Genomic DNA, 27,715 nt, shown 5'->3' with positions numbered 1-27,715 from the left:
AGATTTATATAATCATGAAATATTCTTATAGCAAAAGTAATATTATTGCTACTGCTACTACTACCACTACCAATACCACGACTACGACTACTACTACTACTATACTACTACTACTACTACTACTACTACTACTACTACTACTACTACTACTACACTACCACTACACACTACCACGACTACGACTACTACTACTACATACTACTACTACTACTACTACTACTAACTACTACTACTACTACTACTACTACTACCACTACCACTACCACTACCTACGACTACTACTACACTACTACTACTACTACTACTACTACTACTACTACTACTACTACTACTACACTACCACTACCACTACCACTACCGACTACTACTACTACTACTACTACTACTACTACTACTACTACTACTACTACTACTACTACTACCACTACTACTACTACTACTAGTAATGGATGAAATAGAGGTTGCATATTTCTGTGCTTTACCACGTGGAAAAAAAAAAGACAAATTGAAAGAGAAAACAATATTGGGTGCATCCTTTAATGACCCAAAGATTGCTCAAGGGTCAATTCCGTAGACTCTATGGTGATCTCCGATCTTATCTTAAAATGACTTTCTTGGAATCACCTCATTTTACCCAGGTGCAAATGAGTACCAGTTCGCTGATGAAAGTAATCTTTGACGGACTAGCATCATTCAAGAGGATAATAGAAAGTCAGCATGCTTCGTACCCGAAAGGCATCAGTTGATTAAGTCACCTCGCCTAGCTCAATTTGCGGCGCTGCACTGCGGCTGACGCCTGGTTATAGCTTGTCCTAGCTAAATTTGCGGCGCTGCATTGCGGCTGACGCCCGGGTTATTCCAGTCTTACCTTGGAATAGACCCTCGAGAAAAATTTCCCCTATGGGATGAAAAAATGAATTTTATTATTTTAAATTTTAAACTGTTATCTATCTGCTCAACGCCACAGAAACATGGATAAGTTCCGGATTTATAAGCTTAGGAGGCAAGATGGCCTATGGTTAGCGCGTTGTACTCTGGACTCAGAGGTTCTGTGTTCGATTCCGACCGAAGCCAACTTGTACTTTCTAGAGCAAGAAAATTTACTCCAATCACTCACTCCATTCAGGTGTAAAAGGGTACCTGTCAAGCTGGGATAGTAATCTGCATAGACTACAGCTACGTCCAGTTCAAAGGTTTTCAAACAAATACGTTAATTGTCCGCTTCACGCTATTGAAACCGGAATAACTCCTGCACCATTGGCTACAAGGCTCTAAAGGACTGAATTTGTTTTACAATGAGTCCAAGTGGCTCAGAAGGACTAACTTATAAATATTTTCATTGAGAATTCCCGAAATAAATAACGATAAAGATAATTGATCCCACAAGTTACCGAATAGATGTGCGACCGGTTTTAGACACGTTACTGCTGTGTCACAAAGTGTGACACTTCTTAAATTATATTTATAAACATACGTTTTTAAATTGCCGAAATATTTATGTTGCTATGCCTTCTGTACGTGGTTTCATCACATAGAATTATTTTTTGAATTGTTCTTGCTTTTTTATATTCAGAATTGAAATAAATAAATAAATTAAAACTGTGAAATTGAATGTAAGCTTCAGTTTAATATACGAAAACAGATAAAATGGACGTTTCGGATTTCCCCTTCATCATTAACACATGATGAATTAAAAACTACAGACGAATGAGATAATGTGGTAGTGGCGTTGTTAAGGTGCATAAACAAAAACATTGATGGGCAGGAAATTGTATGCCACTTTGTGAGGAAGCGCGAATTAAAACAGAGCAATAGAAATTTATAAAAGGTGCGTACATAATTATGTCAAAAGAGGGGAGGCGGGAGGAACTGTGTAATGCAGTATAGAAAGTGAACTAAAATAAAGTGTGGACTATTGTTGGAAAATAAATACAATGGAATTGGAAATAAATACAAAATATAAGGGCTTTAGGTACTATTATATTAGTGGCATTAGCTACAGCAGAAGCAACAATAGAAATAGTAGTAGTAGTAGTAGTAGTAGTAGTAGTAGTAGTAGTAGTAGTAGTAGTAGTAGTAGTAGTAGTGAGGAGAGTAGGAGTGAGGAGGAGGAGGAGGAGGAGTAGGTAGTAGTAGTAGGGATGCAGAAAATAAAGACAGGCATTTCAATTTTGACACGGCGCCGCCAAGTCTGGGACTTTTTTGTCCTAGTGCGGAAGTCTGCTATATTTTTCTACTATCACAAACGATATGAACACGGGACTGGGACAGTCCTGTCCCGTTGATTTTGTAGCATTTACCCTCTTCCGCACTAGGACAGGACTGTCCTGGGACAGTCCTGTCCCAAATCTGTAACATATAGAATTTAGTGAAATCTTCCGCACCTATTGGGACGGGACAAAACAGTCCCGTTGTGTCCCAAGCCTTGTGAAATGCTACAAAATCAACGGGACAGGACTGTCCCAGTCCCGTGTTCATATCGTTTGTGATAGTAGAAAAATATAGCAGACTTCCGCACTAGGACAAAAAAGTCCCAGACTTGGCGGCGCCGTGTCAAAATTGAAATGCCTGTCTTTATTTTCTGCATCCCTACTACTACTGCTACTACTACTACTACTACTACTACTACTACTACTACTACTACTACTACTACTACTACTACTACTACTACTACTATTTCTACTGTTGCTTCTGCTGCTGCTAATGCCACTAATATATTAATACCTACATCCTTACATTTGTATTTATTTCCAATTCCATTGTATTTATTTTCCAACAATAGTCCACACTTTATTTTAGTTCACTGTCTTCTATACTGCATTACACAGTTCCTACCCGCCTCCCCTCTTTTAACATAATTAAGTACGCACCTTTTATAAATTTCTATTGCTCTGTTTTAATTCGCGCTTCCTCACAAAGTAGCATACAATTTCCTGCCCATCAATGTTTTTGTTTATGCATCTTAACAACGCCACTACCACATTATCTCATTCGTCTGTAGTTTTTAATTCATCATGTGTTGTTGATGAAGGGGAAACCCGAAACGTCCATTTTATCTGTTTTCGTATATTAAACTGAAGCTTACATTCAATTTCACAGTTATGATTTATTTATTTATTTCAATTCTGATTATAAAAAAGCAAGAACAATTCAAAAAATAATTCTATGTGATGAAACCACGTACAGAAGGCATAGCAACATAAACATTTTCGGCAATTTAAAAACGTATGTTTATAAATATAATTTAAGAAGTGTCACACTTTGTGACACAGCAGTAACGTGTCTAAAACCGGTCGCACATCTATTCGGTACCTTGTGGGATCAATTATCTTTATCGTTATTTATTTCGGGAATTCTCAATGAAAATATTTTTAAGTAAGTCCTTCTGAGCCACTTGGACTCATTGTAAGACAAATTAAATCCTTTAGAGCCTTGTAGCCAATGGTGCAGGAGTTATTCCGGTTTCAATAGCGTGAAGCGGACAATTAACGTATTTGTTTGAAAACCTTTGAACAGGACTATAGTCTATTGCAGATTACTATCCCAGCTTGACAGGTACCCTTTTACACCTGAATGGAGTGAGTGATTGGAGTAAATTTTCTTGCTCGAGGAAGGTAAAAATTGGCTTCGGTCGGAATCGAACACAGAACCTCTGAGTCCAGAGTACAACGCGCTAACCATGGGCCATCTTGTCTCCTAAGCTTATAAATCCGGAACTTATCCATGTTGCTGTAGCGTTGAGCAGACAGATTTCAGTTTAAAATTAAAAAAATAAAATTCCCTTTTTCATCCCATAGGGGAAATTTTTCTCGAGGGTCTATTCCAAGGGAAGACTGGAATAACCCAGGCGTCAGCGCAATGCAGCGCCGCAAATTGAGCTAGGGCGAGGTATAACCCAGGCGTTAGCCGCAGTGCAGCGCCGCAAATTGAGCTAGGCGAGGTGACTTACTAAAGGCAACACAGCGCATCAGCGGGTGATCGAACTGATGCCTTTCGGGTACGAAGCAAAGACCGTACCACCGAGCCATTCTGACTTTCTATTATCCTCTTGAATGATGCTAGTCCGTCAAAGATTACTTTCATCAGCGAACTAGTACTCATTTCACCTGGGTAAAATGAGGTGATTCCAAGAAAGTCATTTTAAGATAAGATCGGAGATCACCATAGAGTCTACGGAATTGACCCTTGAGCAATCTTTGGGTCATTAAAGGATACACCCAATATTGTTTTCTCTTTCAATTTGTCTTTTTTTTTCCACGTAGTAAAGCACAGAAATATGCAACCTCTATTTCATCCATTACTACTACTAGTAGTAGTTGTTGTAGAAGTTGTAGTAGTAGAAGTAGTGGTAGAAGAGGTGGTAATTGTAGTGGTGGTAGTAATAGTAGTAGTAGTAGTAGTAGTAGTAGTAGTAGTAGTAGTAGTAGTAGTAGTAGTAGTAGTAGTAGTTGTTGTTGTTGTAAATGTAGTAGCCGTAATAGTAGAAATAGTGGTAGTAGTAGTAGTAGCAGTAGTAGTAGTAGTAGTAGTAGTAGTAGTAGTAGTAGTAGTAGTAGTAGTGGTGGTAGTAGTAGTAGTAGTAGTAGTAGTAGTAGTAGTAGTAGTAGTAGTAGTAGTAGTAGTGGTAGTGGTAGTGGTAGTGGTAGTAGTAGTAGTAGTAGTTGCAGTAGTAGTAGCAGAAGCAATAATAATACTCTTGCTATAAGAATATTTCATGATTAAAATCTTATGTAAACAAATCCCATTGTACAGTGTAAAAAATCATTATCGTCATGTCGTATCTATGTTGATTCATAAAATGTGAATTATTAGAGTTGTACCAAGGACTTATTTTTTAAATTATTAATTTATAATTCAAACTATTAAATAACTAATCTATTAATTAGAAGATTTTACATTATTATTATCACCATTATAATTATTATCATTATATTATTATTATTTTTATTATTATTATTATTATTATTAATTAATTATTATTATTATTATTATTATTATTATTATTATTATTATTATTATTATTATTATTATTATTACTATTATTATCATATACTATCATTGTTTGCCTTGCTTTATTATTGATTTTATTTACTTGATTTGTTGATGAAAATATTATATTCTTGTATGAGTTATATTGACAATTGCCTACAAATAAACTTTTGAATCTTGTAAAAAAAATTTTTTTAAAATAATGCATTCGCGCAGGTGTGTCCCGGGACAGTCCTGTCCTAGTGCGGAACCCCTTTTGAATAGAAGTTTTCTCCAGTGGGAAAGGACAAATTTGTCCTGGGACAGTTTTGTTCTAGTGCGGAAGGAGGCTTTCACAACGGCTTGGGACACAACGGGACTGTTTTGTCCCGTCCCAATAGGTGCGGAAGATCTCTCTAAATTCTATATGTTACAGATTTGGGACAGGACTGTCCCGGGACAGTCCTGTCCTAGTGCGGAAGAGGGTTTAGGTTTACACATAATTTTCTGTGTTGGTTCTATTGATCAAGCGGTAGAACAGTGAGCATTTTACTTAAGCACAAACCATCGATAGTAAAACATGTGAAGTTTGCTGTGTCTACCAATCACTGCCATTGTTTACATTATGACGATTGTTCGAGAGGCGTGGTTATCTACCTGTCTATTGGGTTATCAGACCTGCCAGTAAGTGCAAGTCGATTGGGGGTTCACACTGTTCCCTTTAGGGCCATTGTAAATGCTCACCAAAAAGCACAGGTTTAGTGGCAAATCTAAAAGTATAGATAGAATGCGCTTGGCCAAGGAGTTCACAACATTGCCATCCGGAAGTATAACGGACCAACACACAAACTCTGTGTAACCATGAACTTTTATAGTCTGGTTAATACAGTTTAGTGAGAACAACTCACAAATAAATGCGGATGGCAAAAACAATAACAAAGGCCTGAGTGACGTCATCTGCATACTATCTATTGCATAAAACAATAGGCTTCAACAATCGTGACGTCACTTCCCTCGTAAAAACGCATCGTAACTTAGTAACTGGTTCTAAACTATCGGAACAATGGCGGACGCCCATATGAAATACTTCTCCATAAGAGCATAAACGTGTATCCAGAGGAGAAAAGCATTATAAATCTGATCACATTTTGATTTTTATACATTCTGATCACATGACACGTGAAAAATTTCTACCCAGCATGAAGAATAAAAAGTACCGATTTTCTTTGTTTAGAACCAAGCTGCTGGTTGCTGGGCTGACGTGATATCAGACTATTGAATCCTATTAAGAGAACGACTAGTGCTTCATTCAAGTGAGTGAGGAGACGAGAACTAGAATCCACTGACAGTTTTTAACTTTATCCATGTATTAAAGAGTCAGTTTACATAGGGAAACACGTGACTAAAATCACGTTAAAGAGTAAAAAGACGCCCTAACTAAATGGAGAGAGAGAGAGAGAGAGAGAGATAGAGAGAGAGAGAGAGAGAGAGAGAGAGAGAGAGAGAGTGAGAGAGATACACACACACACACACACAGAGGGAGAGAGAGAGATATATATATATATAGACACACACCCACACACACACACAGAGAGAGAGAGAGAGAGAGAGAGAGAGAGAGAGAGGGGGGGGGGGGGATGAGATATATTGATCATTCACACATTTTCTGATTTTTATCTTATTCCAGTATCCACTTCAAAATTGCTCACATTAAGAGAATCTAAAATGAGAGCTTTTAAATAGCGCAATATCCCCTAAATGTGCTCAAATCGCTTTACAAAGGGTCCTGACCTACAGCAACACGTAACATGTAGAACGAGATATGTCGCGAGACATGTTATGTGATATTACAATTTTTCCGACAGAGACAACGCCAGGTACTCATTTTATACCTGAGTACGGTGAGAGAATGTGAGTAAAGAGTCTTTTCCAAGGACTTTACTATGCGCCGAGCGAGGCGAACCTAGGACCTTCCGATCCGAAAGCCAGTGTCATACCACAAGACCACATAGCCGCACATTTTAAAAATAAATAAATAATCATCATTGACGCCCGACTCTGTAACTGACCACATGTCCTTGTAAAGCGCTTTGAGCACATTTAGTGGATATTGCTCTATATAAAGCTCAATTTATGATCAAACCAGTGAATGAAGTCAAGATGAAACCGAACCGTATCTGTAAAACTAAAACGTTTTCTTCTTCTTCTTCAAGTACCAAGTCTGTGCCAGGCATCGGTGATCATGGTAGGCCATTCATCTCTCTGATCAGATAACCTTTTAAAAAAAAACTAATATTGTGGTAAAACGTTTTAAGAAATTTTATTTACCTACTTATTGAGGCTGTCAGCGGGCGATCTGACCTAGTTTGCAAGGACAGGGGACATAATTACCTTCTCCGTTTAGAGGAAAAGAATGTGATCAGTGAAGCATAGCAACAGACAGACAGGGAGACGTGCCATCTCGGAGTTTGTTTTTGTTTTTAACGGTTTTACAGCGCTTGCAACACATTTCGGTCATATCAGCGCCAGTTAAAAGGTAGAAAATGGGATAGTAAGAAGTTCTACAATTACAATTAAAGCACCCAATAAAAGGTATGACAAAGGTGAATTGGTTCAAATAGGAAACAGATCTAGATTCCAAGAGCATAACCTCAACGTACTTAATTTGAGATCACCCAAATGCCTCATCCAGACACAAGCACAGGTCCCCAGCAAGAGGAATACACCCAAATGTTTACAACCTATATATAATATTATATAAACAAAACACAATACAGTGCATAACAGAGAGATGATTTACTAGGGGAAAAAAATATCATCTCCCAAAACTAACTATACATTTGACTGTTTCCCTCTCAGCCAGGGTATCCGGCCAGGGCCAGGACAAATGAGTAATCTCATTCCAAGATAAAGACAGAAAGCAAGTTGGAAAACAGATATAGGGGGATAGAAGACATCGTAAGTGCCTCCCTGCCCACCATGGGAGTTCAGGAACCCCGCCTAGAAAAGGTGATAGGTAGCATCACAAGTTACGGCTTGAAATCGAAGCTTGACTGGTTTTGAAGCAAGTAAGACTTGAACCTGTCACACAACCCCCCCCCCCCCCCCCCCCCCCCATGATTTCGTAGCAACAAAAAATATTTGCTGGAACAGGAAGTCTTTAGAGAAGAATCTCTCGGCCGCGATTTCTATTTATTTATCTATTTATTTATTTATTAATTAATTATTTATTCATTCATTTTTTTTCATTTATTTATTTTTTATCTATTTATTTATCTATCTATCTGTCTATTTATGTCTTTATTCATTTCCATAAATTGTGAGAGGGAAATAAGAATGCTCATGAAGTTCCCACGTTTGTGCGGCTAGTAGGTATGACACCCGCTTTCGGATCGGAAGGTCCTGGGTTCGAGCCTCGCGTTCGGCGCATAGTTGAGTCCTTGGAAAAGGCTCTTTACTCACATTCTCTCACCGTACTCAGGTGTAAAATGAGTACCTGGCCGTTAACAGCGTTATCTTTGTCCGAAAATTGTAATATCGCCTAACAGGCGTCATGTCCCGTCCTCAATGTTACATGTTGCTGTTGACCAGGGACGGACCCCCTGTAAAGCGCTTTGAGCACATTTAGTGGATATTGCGCTATATAAAGCTCAATTTTAAGCTCGATTTTTTTTAAAGTCGGAGCCAAAATGTCGTAATTCTACGAATTTTCGTGATCGTCGGCAGGTCTGCATTGTCGTGGTTTGACACAACGCCGCTTTAAAAAAAATAAGAAAAAGAAGTTAGTCCGTGGATTTTGAAATGAAATGGTGGCCAATATTCTCAGGTTTTGCCTGATATTTGTAGTTTTTCACCTGCCACAGACCGTAGCAATATGCATAGACGCTGCTGCCTCTAGAGCATCCGCGGGTTCTTAAAACAATTGGATTCAGAAGTCTGATGTCACGCAGCCCGGCAACGGCGGCCATCTTGGTTCTAAACAAAGAAAACCATTACTTTTGATTCTTCAAGCTGGCTAGAACTTTTCATATGTCTTGTGACCAGAATGTGTAAAAGTCAAAACATGATCAAATGTATGTTTTTTTCCCTCTGGATACGCTTTTATGCTCGCCGGAGAAATATTTCATACGGGCGTCCGCCATTGTTCCGATAGTTTAGAGCCAGTGTTGCTAAGTTACCATGCGTCATTAGGAAGGAAGTGACGTTACGACTGTTGAATCCTATTATACATGTGGAATTTGTCAGGATCTTCTTAACAGTAGGCTTCAACAGTCGCATAGTAACTTAGTAACTGGTTCTAAACTATTGGAACAATGGCGGACGCCCTTATGAAATACTTCTTCGACGATCATAAAAGTGTATCCAGAGGAGAAAAACATTATAAATCTGATCATGTTTTGACTTTCATACATTCTGATCACATGACATGTGAAAAAGTTATAGCCAGCATGAAGAATAAAAAGTACCGATTTTCTTTGTTTAGAACCAAGCTGCTCGTTGCAGGGCGGACGTGACATCAGACTATAGAATTCTATTATCTGGGGATAAACCGCGGTGGCCGGTACTTTCAATGCGCGTAAAACGCCCCCGAGGCGGCAGCTTCTTATGGTTCACACTATTATGTTATGACGATCGACCCAATCAGCAAAGTCCGGTCCGCATTCGTGCACCGTCGCGAACCCGCCCGGTAGCATCGTCACAACACACCTTTCGACTAGATGCTCTGCCGTTTCGGGTTCTTGCCCACAGCGTGGACATAAAGGACAGGAAGTTAGACCCCACTGATGTAACGCACCGGCCGTTAGGCAGCTCCTCGACCGAAGCCGATTCGCAGCTACCCAGTGTCTCCTCTTACTGGTATCAAAGCCTGGCAACTTCTCACCAAGCTTAGAGGAGTGTAGGTCCCCGCCCCCACGAGGGATTGAATTCGTCCAAACCGACTTCCATCTCGTATGTGCAGCTCTGTCCGTAGTCAGGGATTCTGCGTACAAGGGTTGCCGGGACTTATTTCGGCTCGAAACGGGGCACCGTTCATTATGCGCATGAGAGGGGTATCCCCATTCCCTCTCCCCCGAGGCGTAAGATATTTGCACCATTGATAAAAAATTGTTATATCAGGCCTGCAAATAAGTGCACGTCGTTTGCAACCAATGACGGTCATGGTTGGAAAGGTCAAGGGGTCATGAGGTCACACGTACAAGAATGAGGGAAACGTCAAGGATGTGACAATGACATCTTCGTTTGAGACAAACGAAGACGCTACCCCGAACACATCGACGAGGCAGCCGTAACACACGCTACGCAGTTGATTGAAGAAACTTCCGGATGGCAACGGTTTTTTTTAAAAAGCTTTTTATAGCGCAATATCCACTAAATATGCTCAAAGCGCTTTACAAGGGGTCCCTGGTCAACAGCAACATTTAACATGTCGGATCGGACATGACGCCTGTTAGGTGGTATTACAATTTTTCGGACAAAGACAACGCAACTCGGTTAATCGCAACGTTTCCCAAGAAATAGAATTAATTCTATATAAAAGTCACTGGTTAATTGCAACAAACTTCGGTTAATCACAACACATTTTCGCCCTCAATAAGTAGTAAATTCAAGAAATCAATGAAACAAAATATAATGATTAAATTTCATCGTGGAAGAAATCGTGACAGGTTGAAAAATCGAGAGTGAGCGGGATTTAATGCTATATTAGTGTGTCACCACTCTTTTATAGACAAAAGAGGGTGAGGCTTTGCAGTATGGATTCGTGATGTCATCTGTGGCCATTGAATTGGAGGCAAAAGGCCTGGGAATAGTTTTTACAACAGGTAGACAATGACAGTTGTAAAGAGATCCTGTGTTTTGGGATTGACAACTGTGCTTTGTGACCAATGAGTTTGGTGAGATCTTAAAGTCTCTCATCACGGCAAATCCCTTTGACTCTTAAAAATGTTGAGAACAAAAGAGTGAAATTTAATCAAATCTGAATAAGATGTCGACTTGATCAAAGCTGCTTTTGCTTGAAAAAATATATTCAGGGCTGCCATATGGTTTTATTTCAATCTTATTGCTCAGTTTGTGGTGGACTAAGAACAATGTTTACAACTGGTTTGAGTTTGAGTTTACCATATATGTGTAATTGCAACTTCGGTTAATCGCAACATTTTCGCTGATCCTAAGGTGTTGCGATTATCCGGAGTGGACTGTTGTAGTACTGCACACGGAAAGTCTCCTTAGAAACACACTTAGGAAAAAGAAGAGAAACGCTCAAGCGCGCATGTACACGAAACCGCAAATGATAAATTCAATTGGTGTGCTTAAAAAAAAACAACAACCCCCCCCAAAAAAAAAAAAAAACAAAAAAAAAAACAAACAAACAAACAAACAAAAAAAATCTTGTTCTACTTTCTGCAACCTTTAACCTACTGGCAGCACTTGAGCCAAAATTCAACATCCACCATCATCCAGAATCCACAGTCTGCCGGTAAGAGACAAAGCACCTGATGGCACCGTTTGTTTATCTGCATCATCGTGTTATAACTGTCATGGGATGGTAAACTAGGCTTTTACTTTTATACGTCTCTCCTCTTTAAATCCTAGTAAACAAGAACTTTCACTTTCTAAGAGATCTTTTCACTATAATTTATTAACACCAGCACAACACACACACACACACACACACACACACACACACTCACACACACAGACATAGACATATATACACACGCATACACACACAAAGAGAGAGAGAGAGAGAGAGAGAGAGAGAGAGAGAGAGAGAGAGAGAGAGAGAGAGATTACTACCATCCACCGCATGAGCCTATTTTTCTTTTTTCTTTATATCGTGACAATAGATATCTTTATATTATCACATCATTTTAGTATTCTATAATATCATCCATATTATCGTCCCTTTCCCTATCCACATCATTTCCTTCACTCGGCACAGCAGCAGACGAGACACATCAATGTTTCAAGCCTGAGTGAGGGCACTTCGACATACGGATTTACGCATGCGCTTGCGAGTGATATCAAAATGGCGACGTAGACGTCGATCAATGAAAGTTTCTACTGTGTTGTTACTTTTTCACTGGTGTATGGAGGAAGTTTTTCAGTGATTCTACACTTGGAAGTTACTGTAAGTGTACACACTCAACATGTCAGGCAGTCCTCGCTGATTAGATTAGATATATATCTACCAATGTTCGATGCAGTTCAAAAAGAGATTCACTTTGGTGTTCTTGTGTGGTATTCTGACTGTTGTTGCTTATGTTATCTACCGCCATGCCTTCCATCACAGTAGCAGACGCTACAAGAACACAGAACGAAGTTCAAAAACGAGAGGAAGCAGAAGCGCCTCGGTTCCTAGACCTTCAATCCTTGACAATGGATCTAACCAACGGTCTTTTGTACTCGACGATATCCACGAAGTCTTCACAGACGACTTGCATCACGATCCCAAAAGCCGGGCTCAGGAGGAAACCCGACTGGACTGGCGAAAATGCCGAATGGAGACCTGTTTCGATTTTAGCAAGTGTAGAAATGGATTCAAAATTTATATCTATCCTCGGCAGGTACCTGTATCGGAACCCTATGCCAAAATTCTCACCGTCATTGAAAATTCGAGATACCTCACAGCGAATCCCACTGAAGCATGTATATTCGTGCCATCTATTGATACCCTTGATCAGGATGTTTTGAGTGTGAAAGATTATGTTCCAGATGTACAAAAGAAGTTAGAAAGTTTACCTTATTGGAATGGTGGTCGAAATCATTTACTATTTAATCAATATTCAGGCACCTGGCCAGACTATTCTGAAGAATTAACATTTATACAACAAGCCATGCTCGTGAAATCGAGCATGTCAATAACTTGGATTCGTCCAGGTTTTGATATATCTATGCCTCTCTTTCCCAAAGACCATCCACAATCAGGTGGTGAAATGGGATACTTACATTCTGCTTCTAATTCTATTCCTTCACTTCGTCATTATTTACTCGCATTTAAAGGCAAGCGTTATTTGAATGGGATTGGGTCAGAAACGAGGAATTCATTGTATCATATTCATAATGGGAAGGATATTGTGGCATTAACGACTTGTAAGCATGGGAAAAATTGGGAGAAACTGATGAGAGATAAAAAGGATGAACGTTGCCTTGTGGATAACGAGGAGTATGAAAAGTGAGTATCAAAATTATTTTCACTTCAGTCATAATATATATATATTATAAGTAGTTCGCAACATGCATTCCATGAGTTAGTTACCTGTGACAGACAGTGGCACAGATAAAGATAAAGATGTGAAAGCACATAATGCAAATTGAGGATTTGCCGGGATGGGTGTTCAATGAATACATGCTGGACTTTTTCACAACAATTTTATAACTCGCTCAACCCTAACACCTAGAGTATTATATCCGTAGTTTACTGGGGTTACTTTTACCCCATGCCTCTTTATTACATTTGTCTGAGACAAATTGTCAAAGCATATGATTTTAGTTTTTTCATGTTAATGATAGTTGAAAAAAAAAAAGGGATTATAGTTGAATAAAACTATCTATGTACATGCTCATTTTTAATACATTTTTTTTCAATTTTGAAAACTAGCAAAAATCTCTAGGATTGAGTTTATCACTGAGGCTGAATCTATTTATATGATGATAATTTGTTTATTATTTATCACACTCGTCTTCAAGCCTTTTCACCAAGAGGGCAATTACATCAATACAAATCTGGCTTCTGATGATATTGCTGTCACTGCATCTTTGGTGAAAAAAAAAACTAAGATCATTTAGAGCCTAATAAAAACAAAATAAAATATTTGAAATATCATGATTTTGAAGACATTTAGTCTGAACGGTTAAGAGTTAATCTTAACATTCAGGTTCAAGTTCAATTCGTCTTTATCTGCAAAAGGCAGATTGCCCGTCACTGCAGATTTTATACAATTATGTGGTGACTTTCTCCATTATTGTGTTATTTAGTTGAAAGATAAATGTTGACCAAATTTATTGTTGTTGGTTACATATCTAGGATTTCTGGTGGGAGAGTGTTCCATTCCTTGATGGTTCTTGGGAAGAAACTGTTTTTAAATTTAAATGAGTTGGTTCTGTGTGCATCATCAGATTAACTTGGACTTGTTTGTTTTTTGTTGTTTGTTTTAAGGGTTTTACGGCGCTTGTAACACATTTAGGTTATATCAGCGCCAGTAAAAAGGAAGAAAATGGGATAGTAAAAAGTTCTAGAATTACAATTAAAGCACCCAAGAAAAAGTAAGACAAAGGGGAACTGAGAACAAATAGGGATCAGATGTAGATTCCAAGAGCATACCACCAATGTACTTAGTTTGAAATCACCTGCAAGTCTCATCCAGACGCAAGCACAAAATCCAATAAAGAGGAACACACTCAAATGCTTACATTATACATTAAAAATAAAAATAATAATACACAACAGAGAGATGATTTACAAGGAAAAAAAGATCATCTCCCAAAACAATAGAGTTGAAACAGATTTGTCAGGTTGTATAGACCAACTTTTATTTAAATGTTTTGTAAAAATAAACGTCTTGATCTTATTGCTTTTCTCAAAGATTGCATCAAAACATATTATTTTATTACAAGCAAATCCCACCACAACTTCAATGTAAAACTCATCATTGGCATTTATGTTATCTATACATACACCCACATCTGATTAAACCTCTTAATTGAAGAAATATATACATGTAAATAAATATATATCAATATTCCAAATGTTACATTATTAATACTATGTAGCACTAAAGAAATCAATTTACCAGGAAACAACAAATGAACATTATAAAAATAATTCAATTCGATGGGAAGCTTGTCTGCATCAAATACTTACCACTGTATATCTAAATGATACCCAGCTACCCTACTGCGGGTGGCTGTGTATTTCGATGGTTCAAATTGAGCTTTATATAGCGCAATATCCACGAAATTTGCTCAAAGCGCTTTACAAGGGGTCCCTTCAACATTTAACATGTAGGACGGGACATGCTGCCTGTTAAGCGATATTACAATTTTTCGGACAAAGACAACGCTGTTAATGGCCAGGTACTCATTTTACACACGAGTATGGTGAGAGAATGTCAGTAAAGAGCCTTTTCCAAGGACTCAACTATATGCCGAGCATGAGGCTCGAACCCAGGACCTTCCAATCTGAAAGCGAGTTCTAGACCACATAGCCGCACACAGCCGATGGTTGATAGTTGTATCTTTGTTAATCTGACATTCTACAGGTAGTATCCTACTGCCTAAAATCTGTTCAGTCTGTTTCAATCAGTCAATGAAAAACATTACAGGAGCACTTTTTTGGGTTTGTTTTTTTTTCCGATTTACCAGTGACTTGTGTTTACAAATCGAATTTAAAATCTAAATTATATGATTTGATTTCAATGAATTTAAGGCAGGTAACGAATACTTTGCAGCTATGTGGTCTTATGGTATGACACTCGCTTTCGGATTGAAAGGTTCTGGACTCGAGCCTCGCTCGGCGCGTAGTTGAGTCCTTGGAAAAGACTCTTAACTCACAGTCTCTCATTGTATTTAGGTGTAAAATGAGGACCTGACCGTTTACAGCGTTGTCTCTGTCCTTAAAAAAAAGTGAAACATAACAGGTGTCATGTCACGTCCTACTTGTTTATTATTGTTGCTGTTGGCCAGGGATGTCTTATAAAGCGTTTTGAGCACATTTGATGGGTATTGCGCCATATAAAAGCTCCAAAAAAACCAAGAAAATTACAACCTCTCATGGCATAGAGCAGGAGTTTTTCTTTTTTTGTCTGATATAATACTCCAGCTGCCCAATCACTGCTAGGTGGACAGTGAGGAAAGAAAAAAAAATCAACTTCCTGAACTGGCAGTTGAATACTGAACTATGGGCTACTATAGGGAGTCTTATTTGATTTGAATATTATCTTAACTTGACTGTCTGGAATTGATACAAAAAACGACCAGACTGTACTGTAAGCTAAACTCTGTAAATTTTAAACCTGTTTTGCAATCCGCAGTTCGCTGGCAAAATAGTTCTTTTTATTTTTTTTTAATAATGTGTTTTCCAGAAAGTACTTTACTTCAAATATTGATGGATTAAGATAATCCCAACCTGTCTAAAATCTAAAGCTTGACAGAGGACTAGGGTTTATCAATTTTGGCTAATGGAAACCATCATGATGGTCGATATTCATTTGCAGCATAATTTTCTGACCAAAATAGAATACAAAGGATTTTGTCAATGCGCGTTAGCTACCACCACAGACTAGGGAGCAGACCTGACAACAGCCACTTTTTAGTGTCTAATCGTCCCTGGTTGCATAAAAAAGAAAATGGCGGTCCTGTACATAGAGAGAGCCTGTCTGTGGTCCTGTATTCTCTATGGCTCCCACTGCACGTCAATAGTCAATAGCCTGTCCTGTCCCTGACCCCTGATTCTATCATCTAGAATAATTCTAACGACCCCTTCTTCCTAGCTTCGTCTGTAGTCCAATCCCAGTGTGATTTCTACCATTCATAAAATGGTGGTGTTGATGGCCGTGCTTTGTGAGTCACCCACCGTCTCTCCATCCCTCCCTCCCCCCGTTCTCTCACTCTATCTTGTTCTCCTCCGACTCCTATCACTGCCCGGTCCACCATTAATTATTTAGTATAGTTCATATGTTCGTTTTTCTGTTTGAAGTAATTGTGAGGTTGGTTACAGTTTCATTCACATGGATGAGTGGATGGACTTATTAACAACCAACTGTGTTCTATAACTGACAATGTCCATATCGTGCGCGCACGCGTGTATTTGTGAATGTGTGTGTATATATATATACATTAGACCTGTAAATTCTCAGTCAATTAACTGAAATCAGTCAATTTGTCAAATTCAAATATTTAAAAAAGGAAAGAAAGAAAGAAAGAAATAAAAAAAGAAAGAATTCACAAATCGTAGTCGAATGACCGTAAAATAATTAGGAGTGTTCCACAGCGCTACGCATAGCTCATGGGGACCGTTTATATTAACGATGTATATATTGCCAAGACAAAGCGACGCTTTTTATAAAAGGCGTGTCTGAACACTTCTCTGGGTATTTTCACACATCCTTCGTTAAATTATTTTTTCACTTTCCAATCCGTCGTGATCCCAACTGTAGCCAATTTTAACTGAGCCACCGAGCGATAAATTTCACTGTTTCATCTAAGCCAAAATTGACCACATTTACCCTTCGAGTCTCAAAACTATGATAAAGTAAATTGCGAAAGCCGAAAGTCCGTTATGTAGACATCTTCAAATCGAAAGTTAGGATAGATTGCTACAAGCACATTTCGATTGCCTCACGTTGTAAACAAACTGGTTGACCGTTTCTTCACTGATTGAGTACCTGATCATAAGGAACAATGGTAAGTAGCCTAATTAATTCCCGTGCAAATCAGGACGTTTTCTGGCATTGTTTTGCTCAAGCCCAAGCGAGCTTGCTGTTTTGTGGCGATTTACCTTCATTTCGATTCTTTGAATTTTTCCGCTACGCCTGCCGAAGTTTCTTCTTGATAATTCACTTCTACTTAATTCAGTGTATTGGCCTCTGAAGTCATATTTATTTAAGTTTTTTTTCTCTGTCATTTACTGATTGAAAATCAAGTTTGCTCATTGCTACATTATTCTAATGTTCTCACAATGGCTGAGCTGTTCGTGGATCGCAATTCAGACTTGTCGAGCATCGATAAAGATGTGAGTTCCGTGAGGAATAAATTCAATTGGTCATGGCTAGAAGTTAAAGATGATAATGGTGATTATTTTTCTATGTCAAAAAAATTCCAGAGGAAGGAATATGACTTTGATGAAGTCATCTTTACCTATATGAATGACATGCTTATTTAGCATTCCTTCTACATCAAATTATGACAGTCATACTTCCAGACTTCCAGTAAGAAATAACACCCACTATTTTGATATATTGTATTTATCACTCTCCTCTCCAATGATGCCCTTATTTTTAAAAAAAAATAATTGAATCTTCAGTTTGTCGAAGAGTTTCAGTCAATTTTTATAGAGCTCATTTACAGGTCTAATACATATATATATAATTTTATATTATATATATATATATATATATATATATATATATATATATTATATATATATATATATATATATGGGTTTGTGTGTATGATTATATGAATGAAACTTCTTTCTCGAATCATATTTCTCCTCCTCCTCCTCATCCTCCTCCTCCTCCTCATTCTTCTTCTTCTTCTTCTTCTTCTTCTTCTTCTTCTTCTTCTTCTTCTTCTTCTTCTTCTTCTTCTTCCATTAAGGCCAAGGCCTGAAGGTTGTTTGGCCGATTTTTCAGTAACAGAGGTTTTTGAGGGAAGCAGGGAGTGATTTTTTGAAGTCATCAGTCGAAATGGCTTGTTTACAATTGGTTGGTTGGGAGTTCCAAAGTCGGATGGTGAAGGGGAAGAAAGAGTAAAGATGATGGTTTGTTCTTGAGTGGGGGATTTCAAAATTAAATGCTGAGTTTCTTGTTTATTGTTGTTCCGTTTCAAATGGCAAGTTGGAATTTCGAGTTTTCTGTTTTGTGCTTTGTGGAATAAGAGGTGTTTGTTGATGGAACGTCTTTCGTGTAGCGGTTTCCATTGGAGATCGTTCATGACCTGAGTTACGTTCATATCCCGCTCACAGTTTCCACGACAAATCTGACCGCCCGACGTTGGACTTTTTCTAGCTCATTGATTTCTTGTGATTTGTGCGGGTCTCTCTCTCTCTCTCTCTCTCTCTCTCTCTCTCTCTCTCTCTCTCTCTCTCTCTCTCCCTCCATCTCTCTCTCTGTATTTACCACACACCCAGCCCCTCGCCGCCAACATTTTGAATGCACACATTTTCTCGTCCTATTGGAGTCATGGAACCAGGTCTTCTTCAAGCAGTCCTGTCTTGTTTATTAGGAGTACTGCATTAACACCTAACATTCCTGCTGCATGTCATATCATCTGTTAAGTAATGTTGTCCCAAAGCTGTGATGTTACCTGTAGATTCGAAACTGTGTATAAAAGCTATCTATTTCTCTCTCTATCTCTCCCTCTCTCTCTCTCTCTCTCTCTCTGCGGGTGGTTGGGTGGGAGCATCACCCTTGAATCATAAACCTATGATGTTCGCATGGGTGTACGATCCGATAGTGATGTCGTTTCTTCTTCTCTTTACTAGCCTATCCTGCTTCTTTGGTTTGTGATTGTATTTTTGACAGGGGATATTTTTTTTTCTGTAAATCTTCTGCCTGTTTGTTCTTGGCTATTTAATTTAGCTTATGATATCTTTAGGTTATGATTTTGATTTACATTTGTACTATTTTTGTTAGATTGCTTGTTTTTTTTTTTGTTTCAGCGGTCTCTCATATAACCTCAATTGTGTTGGAAGAGACCTAAAGCAACAATCAAACAAACAAAAAATCTCTCTCTCTCTCTCTCTCTCTCTCTCTCTCTCTCTCTCTCTATCTATCTATCTCTCTTTCTTTCTTTCTCCCCCCCCCTCTCTCTCTCTCTCTCTCTTTCTCTCTCTCTCTCTCCCTCTTTCTCTCGCGCGCACACACACACACACACACTCACTGATACACACAATCTCATCTCTTTTCGTCCCCCTCCCCCATCGCTCTCTCTCTCTCTCTCTCTCTCTCTCTCTCTCTTTTCTTTCTCACTCCCTCTATCTCTCTCTCTTTCTCTATCTCTCAACATGAGCGTCGACCTATGTTCATTCTCTTCCCGTTTCTCTAAACAGCTAGCTACACACACACACACACACACACACACACACACACACACACACATTTTTAAAAAAGAAGACATCAGATAACGGTCATGTCATCGTAATGACGCAATTCAATGGGTGAATCACCGCTGACGGTAACTGGACACCATTCTTGTTTGTTGTTTTTTTTACCAAAAACTGGCCGACCTGGCACATCCATCAGTACCACACTGAATTCCTGGTGGGATTGACAAAGTCGACTTGTCCTTTCACAGACATTATAGATAGTATGCGCTTGGCTAGAATTTCACGACATTGCCATTCGGAAGTATAACGGACCAACTATGAATAACCTTGAACGTTTTAGTCTGGTTAATACAGTTTAGTGAGAATTACCCATAACGACAACAAAGATATGAGTGACGTCAACTTCATTATATCTACAGACAACCAATTGGATTCAATAGTCTGATGTCACGTCACCCAGCAACGGCGGCCATCGTGGTTCTAAACAAAGAAAATCGGCACTTTTTATTCTTCGTGCTGGCTAGAACTTTTCATATGTCTTGTGATCAGAATATGTAAAAGTCAAAACATGATCAGATTTATAATGTTTGTTTCCCCTCTGGATACGCTTTTATGCTTGTCGGAGAAATATTTCATATGGGCGTCCGCCATTGTTCCGATAGTTTAGAGCCAATTACTAAGTTACCATGCGTCATTACGGGGGACGTGACGTTACGACTGTTAAAGCGTATTGACGTCTCAATGGATTCTCCTCGTAAGCCTCTAGGGAGCTATGTTACTACTTTATTCAACGGTCATATCATTGAGTATGTGCATAGTCCAGTGACTTGGCAGAAACGCATCGCTTACAGGAGAGCGCTATTACAACAAACACCCCTGAAACTGGTTTAACGGAAATAATGAATGTATATGTGCTTCATTTTCTCTCTCTCTCTCTCTCTCTCTCTCTCTCTCTCTCTCTCTCTCCCTCTCTCTCTCTCTCTCTCTCTCTCTCTCTCTCTCTCTCTCATTCTCTATCTCTTTATTTAGATAATTGCTGATATTTAGAAGGGGGAAAAAAAAGATATAAATTAATGGGTTTATTCTTTTCTTCGGTACTTACCTGCAATTTACACCGCCTGGTTTTACTGGCAGAAAACACGTAATATTCGAAATGAGTTACTTATGAAAGCCATTTAATGCCCTTTTGACTAGACCCTAAAGAAATTCTCCATTGAAGAGAATTAATTAAAGGGAATTTCGTGTTTATTTTAAGGGCGCTTGCCACTGTATAAAATAGTATTTTGATTCTTTAATTACTGCTTGGGGAACAGATGAATGAAGAAATTGAGCATGGTTAAATGGTAGAATTGCATCACAGCGCTATACAGCGGGCCCGGTTTTAATTATTAATTAAAATTAAAACCCCTGAAGTTTTACGTGCTTTTTAAATTTTTTTTTTTTTTTTTACACATTTTAAAACTTTCAACTTGACAAGTTTGCAAATTGTTTTGATTCAGGACTGGTTTGGCGGCTAGTTTAGTTTATTTAACCTTTTAACACTTGTCCTACTTGTGTCAATAATTGTTTTATATTGCATCTACGCATTTCTATCATCCTTGAATCAAGTGGGTTATCCCGCCCGTATTATTGTCAAACGGCTTCCATTTCCATAATGTTATTTGGACTTCGAAGTCTTTAAAAAAAAAAAACAAACAAAAAAAACAAAAAAACAACCCAAACAACCATACCTGTTGGACTTATTTTGTTCGAAGATCATTCATGTTTTAAAATAGATAAATAAATGTGTAAATAAATTTAAAAAAAAAAAAAAAAAAAAAAGCCCAATGATATGGTGTATTGAACGAATCTTTGCTAGGACATTAAAAAAAATTCTTTGATTCGGATGAGAAAGTGAACTTTGGTCAAATGATATTATGAGTTTTGAAAAATTATCGGAGAGCCCGCTTGTCATTTTTTGACGTATGACGCATTCATCAATCTGCGCGTCGGATGTTTTGTTTTCAAGGAGTACAGGATTCGTCCACTTTTGTCACACACCGACAAAGCACTTTTTGTTTCCAAATTGGTCAGAAAAACCTTTATTACAGATGCACGGCATTCGATTCAAATGACGATCAAAATTCCTCAAACATTCTCAAACGGGGCAATTCTCTGACCTGGTCTTTTTATGTTCCCAGGTTTAGTGATTGTTGACAAATTGAGGGTTATACATAGATCGATGTTGACGTCACTAAGATCTTGGTTATTGGTTTTTGCCATCCGCGTTTATGAGTAATTCTCACTAAACTGTATTAACGAGACTATAAACGTTCAAGGTAACACGTAGTTTTGTGTGTTAGTCCGTAATACTTCGAAATGGCAATGTTGTGAGCTTCTTAGCCAAGCGCATACTATCTATAGATAGTATGCGCTTGGCTAAGAAGCTCATAACATTGCCACCCGGAAGTATAACGGACCGACACACAAAACTGTATGTATCCATGAACGTTTAAAGTCTGGTTAATACAGTTTAGTGAGAATTACTCATACACGCGGATGGCAAATAACAATAACAAAGACCTGAGTGACGTCATCTTCGAACTATCTATAGAAAGGGATTCCAATTTGAAGTGCGTGCAAGTCGTCTGGTCTGACCACAATGGCAAGAAAGCGTTTTGTCAGATGACGGCAGAGATTTCTAATATCATTTTCACACCTTCTCATTCAAGTTAATATTCTTCGTCTTTTTCTTTTGTCATATTCTTATTTATTTATTTATTTATTTATTTATTTATTTATTTATTTATTTATTTATTGTGGAATGACTCAGTATTTGGCAATCGTTCAATGTCTCACTGCTGTGATGAGAATAATAATCAAGGTCAGGAAGGAGCTCGTTCCGATTTGAAGGCCACAGGGGAAAATCGATCAAAGTCCGAAAGACCCTTACTGTTCTAATGTCACAATAATTTGGTATTAAAATCAACCAAGAGCTTGGTTTTTTAATATGCATCATGCATCTGACTTGTGGTCAAAATATATACGTTTAGTAATTCACATTCAATTCAATTCATATTATCATGTGGCGTTTTCAAATGGGTTTCCAAACTTTAATTTTGATTTTCTCAAAAGCTGAAAAATGTGACTTTGATCGTTTTCCCCCTGTGGTCTTCATTTAGGGAGCTTCACATATTACGTCATCAGCTAGGGGGGGAGGGGGGGGGGTCTACCAAATGTTGACATGTGTTGACATGGGGGAGGGGGGGGGGGTCAGACCCAAGATGATGTCATCAAAACATAGGCAAATTAAGCCTATTTCAAAGTTTGTTCCTTTCAAAACAGCTAAAGATAAATTGCTATGATGAGTATTGCCCATCTCTCAAGAAACAAAATGGGAAAGGGGTATCACTTCTCAAAAGGCGAACTTGCCCTAAATGTTCATTGTATCACTCCACGATCACAGCAATGAAAGACCATTCACGAAAATGCGGCATACATGAAGAACAGCAAATGGGAGAAAATGATGACGATGAAGATGAAATTGATGATACTATTTATAGTACATTGCCAGAGGTCCAAGGCAGAAACATTTTTGAATCAATTAATTTTATGTTTGGAAATTGAAACAGAAATTCATTCCACTAAAAGACTAATATGCTATAAAATAATTTGCCTCCTATACTATTTTAAATTACACTTTCTGAATTTTTTTAATAGCACCACCTGCACCAAGTAGCCTAATTTAAATAATGTTTGTTAGATTTATCTTTGCAAATTTAAATTTTATGTCCCCATTGTATCGTAAAACATAAATTATCAACAGTTTCTGAAATTAATAAAATGTCTGAATGTGTTTTATCAAACGTTGATAATCAATGTTTATGGTTTGAAAAACGAATAATAAATATTGTGAAATTTAAGTTATCTTTTAGTTTTTATTAAATTAGATGACGTCATCATCTGTTGGGGGGGGGGGTCAGGTAAATGATGACAAGTGATGACTTGGGGGAGGGGGGGGGGGGGTCTAAAAAGGGCAAATTAATATGTGAACGCTCCCTTATGTACCGCATGGTATAAAATGTACCGTTAACCTGCTACTGTTGAGGTCTGTTTTTATGAGTGTTAACGGCGTTGGCGACACTTTAAGGCCAGTTCAGCGCCAGCTATTATTGGGATCTTGTCAATCCGGTTATCCATCTCATCCAGGCGAGAGTCGCCCAGCTTTTGCCCAGCAAAAAGATGTGATGGCATCCACAGTCAGTTATTATATCTCTCACAATTTACCATCACGTTAGTTATCATGTATTTTGAATTTATATTGATCTGTTGATAAATGGGGAATGCGAAACGTCCATGCTAATCGTCTATGTTGATAAACTGGCGTTGAAATCTCGTCGATGTTTCCCACTGGTTCAAACGCGGCAAACAAGATTTCGATATTACATTTTAACTCAACTCAATCCTAGAGATTTTTTCTACTTTTCAAAATTGGAAGAAATGTATTTTAAAAAATGAGCATGTACATAGATAGTTTTATTCAACTACCATTAACATGCAAAAACTAAAAACATTAGCTTTGATAATGCACCTATAATTTGTCTCAGATAAATGAAATAAATAGGCATGGGGTGAAAGTAACCCTGGTAAACTACGGATATAGTCGGTGTTAGGGTTGAGTGAGTTAACACATCGGGACATCCATATCAAGGTATGTATTCGTGTGATTGGAACGCTGTGTGCCTTGGGAAATTACCTTATTTCATTTGGACCGGAAAACGTTTACTTTTACTGCATGTATCCTTTATATTTCCCAATGACCCTGAACTGATCAAAAATTGTTCAGAGAAGTGGCATGTGGTTGGTCCAAATGTAAATTTTATAAGACATATAAAAACGTCCCTCCTCCCAATGATAATAATAACGATGATGATTGTGACGATAGTAATGGTAGATAAATTTTAAAAATACAAGAACAAAACAAACATCCAGACAATCACCCCCCCCCCCAATCAAAAGCAGTAAAACAAAAACAAACAACAACAACAACAAAAAATAAGCAAATAAAAAAAAACACATTTACCATTATGTAAATATTTCGAAGCTCGAAGTAATAAATAACAATGTAAAATTGAATGTAAGCTTCAATTTAATATACGAAAACAGGTATGTCTGTTTTCGTAAATTAAATTGAAGCTTACATTCAATTTCACATTGTTATATTTATACATTTACGATTAGGAAAATAAAAACGACACAAGACGAAAATTGTTATCTGTAAATGGACCTTTCAGAAGCGAATTTTGAATTGACTGTACAGATAGAACGAAGTAGACGTCACTCACGTCTTTGTTATTGTTTTTTTTTTTGGGTTTTTTTTTTGCCATCCACGTTTATGAGTAATTCTCCTCACTAAACTGTGTTTGTGTGTGTGTGTGTGTGTGTGTGTGTATATATATATATATATATATATATATATATATATATGTGTGTGTGTGTGTGTGTGTGTGTGTGTGTGGATGGGCTGGGGGGGGGGGGGGGGGGGGTTCTCATTAGATATTCTATCTATTTGGCATCGACCGTCTAACGCGTGTTGTATGCAAATCCTTTTGACACATACCAGCCTCATTATCCAATTGACGACGTGTTGCTTGCACGGCAAAGGAGAGATAACGAATGTAGGATATAATAATATATATTATAATCGTTGCTGTACCATCAACTCCATCATTTTCATCAATGTTGAATAGGTTCTGTTGGATCGTTTGTATGTGTGTGTGTGTGTGGGGGGTTGAGGTGTGTGTGTGTGAGAGAGAGAGAGAGAGAGAGAGAGAGAGAGAGAGAGAGAGAGAGAGAGAGAGAGAGAGAGAGAGAGAGAGAGCACGAGCACAAAAACAAATACCCCCCCACCCCCCCACCCCCCCCAAACTTAAAATAAAAGTGAAACGAAACAAATACTCCGACGCAGCAGGATTCATATTTTGAAAGAGAAGATACGACACACACCCGCGTCGGGGGTCTGTTTATAAAAGATTATCATTGAGTGCAGTCAGTCGACAATAGAACCACTTGTTTATAAATCATTCGCTTTACAGTGTTTCTACATACACGTTCATAATTAAATGCTTATATCAATGCAAGATGATATTATTATTATATCACACCGCCGACCATCACACTCCCCTAAGACCTAAAACGAATCGCAAAATTGGTCAACAATGTTTTCCTACTTAAAGATATTAATAAAATAATAAATTCCCTTTGTCCATCCCGTAGGGGAAATTATTTGTCTTTAGGGTCTAATCCAAGGGAAGACTTGGTATAACCAAAGCTTAGGCCGCAGTGCAGCGCCGCAAACAGATAGGGCGAGATGACTTACTCAAGGGGCCACACAGCGAAGCGGGGGTATTCGAACTCGGTACTTTTTTGGTACGAAGTACGAAGCATGGACCGTACTGCTGAACCACTTTGCCCCTACTTACCCCCCCCCCCCCCATAGATAACACAGTAGTAGTAGTCTGTGCCCCCCCCCCCCCTTGCCCCCTTCCCCCCACCCTCTGGAATTCTTTTTCGGGATTGTTTGTTATTGTTGTACTGTGTATTGATAGAACGAAGATGACGTCAGATGAAGTTGACTATAAAAGTTCGTGGTTACACACAGTTTTGTGTGTTGGTCCGTTATACTTCAGGATGGCAATGTTGTGAGTTTCCTAGCCAAGCGTATTCTATCTCTAGTATGTTTTGTGGTAAATTTAAACCTCATTGAATTTGTTTTGTATAGAGTAAGTCGTTGTTTAAAAACATAAATAATAATAATAATATCTATTATTGTGCTCCCCCCCCCCCTCCCCCCTTTAATTTACTTAATAGTTGTGCTAATGACAACATCCTGTGTTATGTTTGTTATAGCCCGATTGAAACAATCAATGTAATTGTTATCCTAGATATGCCTATTAACCTTTTGGCAGCGCACAGGAGTGGAACAAAGTTAATGAGATTATATGGGGTCTATTATCATCAGACTAAACAAAAAACAAGATGGCAGACACATCATGATGATGTATCTCACCTGTCTGGGTGGCATTCCATGTTGTTGCCGTGTTTAACTCTTTACAGGCAGGCATCCATGGTATTCTAATATGCCATTCCTTCTTGATGTTTTCACCGAGATTATGGCTTCGCGGTGATTCTTTACTTTCATCCTTTTTATTATTGACCTTTTGTGTCTCATTTTCAGCTCAATATTTTGGGGTAGACTAGGCGGCCATTCCAAAATAAACAAATTTAAAAAATAAAATTCCCTTTATTCATCCCATAGGGGAAAGTTGTCTCTAGGTCTATTCCAAGGGAAGACTGGAATAACTCAGGCGTGAGCCGCAGTGCAGCGCCGCAAATTGAGCTAGGGCGAGGTGGCTTGCTCAAGGCCACACAGCGCAATGGAATTTGATCGAACTCGGCACCTTTCCGGTACGAAGCAAAGACCGTACCGTGGAGCCACGCTGCCCCCTATTTTAGTTACATGGCACAGTTGTTTGATTGTCTTTGTTTATCAGATGGAACTGGATGTTATGATTGTGGTTTGTTATTGTTTTGTTTTGTTTTTTAAATTTTTATTTTTTTTTTTTTTTTTTTACAAGTAAAGAAATGATTTGATCTTTCCGAGAATGATTGCAAACATGTTTAGATGCACATGTGAAACAATTAGGATGGTTATCTGATTATGAAGTACTGGCTTGGGCTAAAATAATCACTAAAAGATTTATTGGTATAATAGAGATACAAGTAGATCAGTACCATGCAGAAGCTTTTAGCAAACTTTAAACATGAACAGATATAATAGACATAGCTATAACGGACATCTGAAACGATGTTAAATCATGATTTATCAGAGACTTATGTATGATCATTGTCGTTGGTGCTTTCATGATTATTTTTGTCATTAATATTTCATTGTACTATGAACTTTGTACATTCAGGATTCAGTCGATCGTGACCAAT

At 38.2% G+C, this 27,715-nt stretch overlaps 1 protein-coding gene across 1 annotated transcript in view; it reads left to right on the top strand.

The window, feature by feature from the left end:
* Positions 1-11,891: 11,891 nt before the first annotated feature.
* Positions 11,892-27,715, top strand: part of LOC144956696 (exostosin-1a-like) — a 71,069-nt gene continuing 55,245 nt past the window's right edge. The window contains exon 1 of the mRNA XM_078887355.1: positions 11,892-13,144. Within this exon, the coding sequence (XP_078743481.1) occupies positions 12,171-13,144 (974 nt within the window). The 5' untranslated portion in view covers positions 11,892-12,170. The remainder of the gene's footprint in view (positions 13,145-27,715) is intronic.

The sequence above is a fragment of the Berghia stephanieae genome, chromosome 11, assembly GCF_034508935.2.
Source record: "Berghia stephanieae isolate SIO BIC M18660-M18661 chromosome 11, UCSD_Bste_1.3, whole genome shotgun sequence".
NCBI classification, from domain to species: Eukaryota; Metazoa; Mollusca; class Gastropoda; order Nudibranchia; family Aeolidiidae; genus Berghia; species Berghia stephanieae.
The sequence above is the reverse complement of the archived record's forward strand: the minus strand, read 5'-3'. Positions and strand labels throughout refer to the sequence as shown.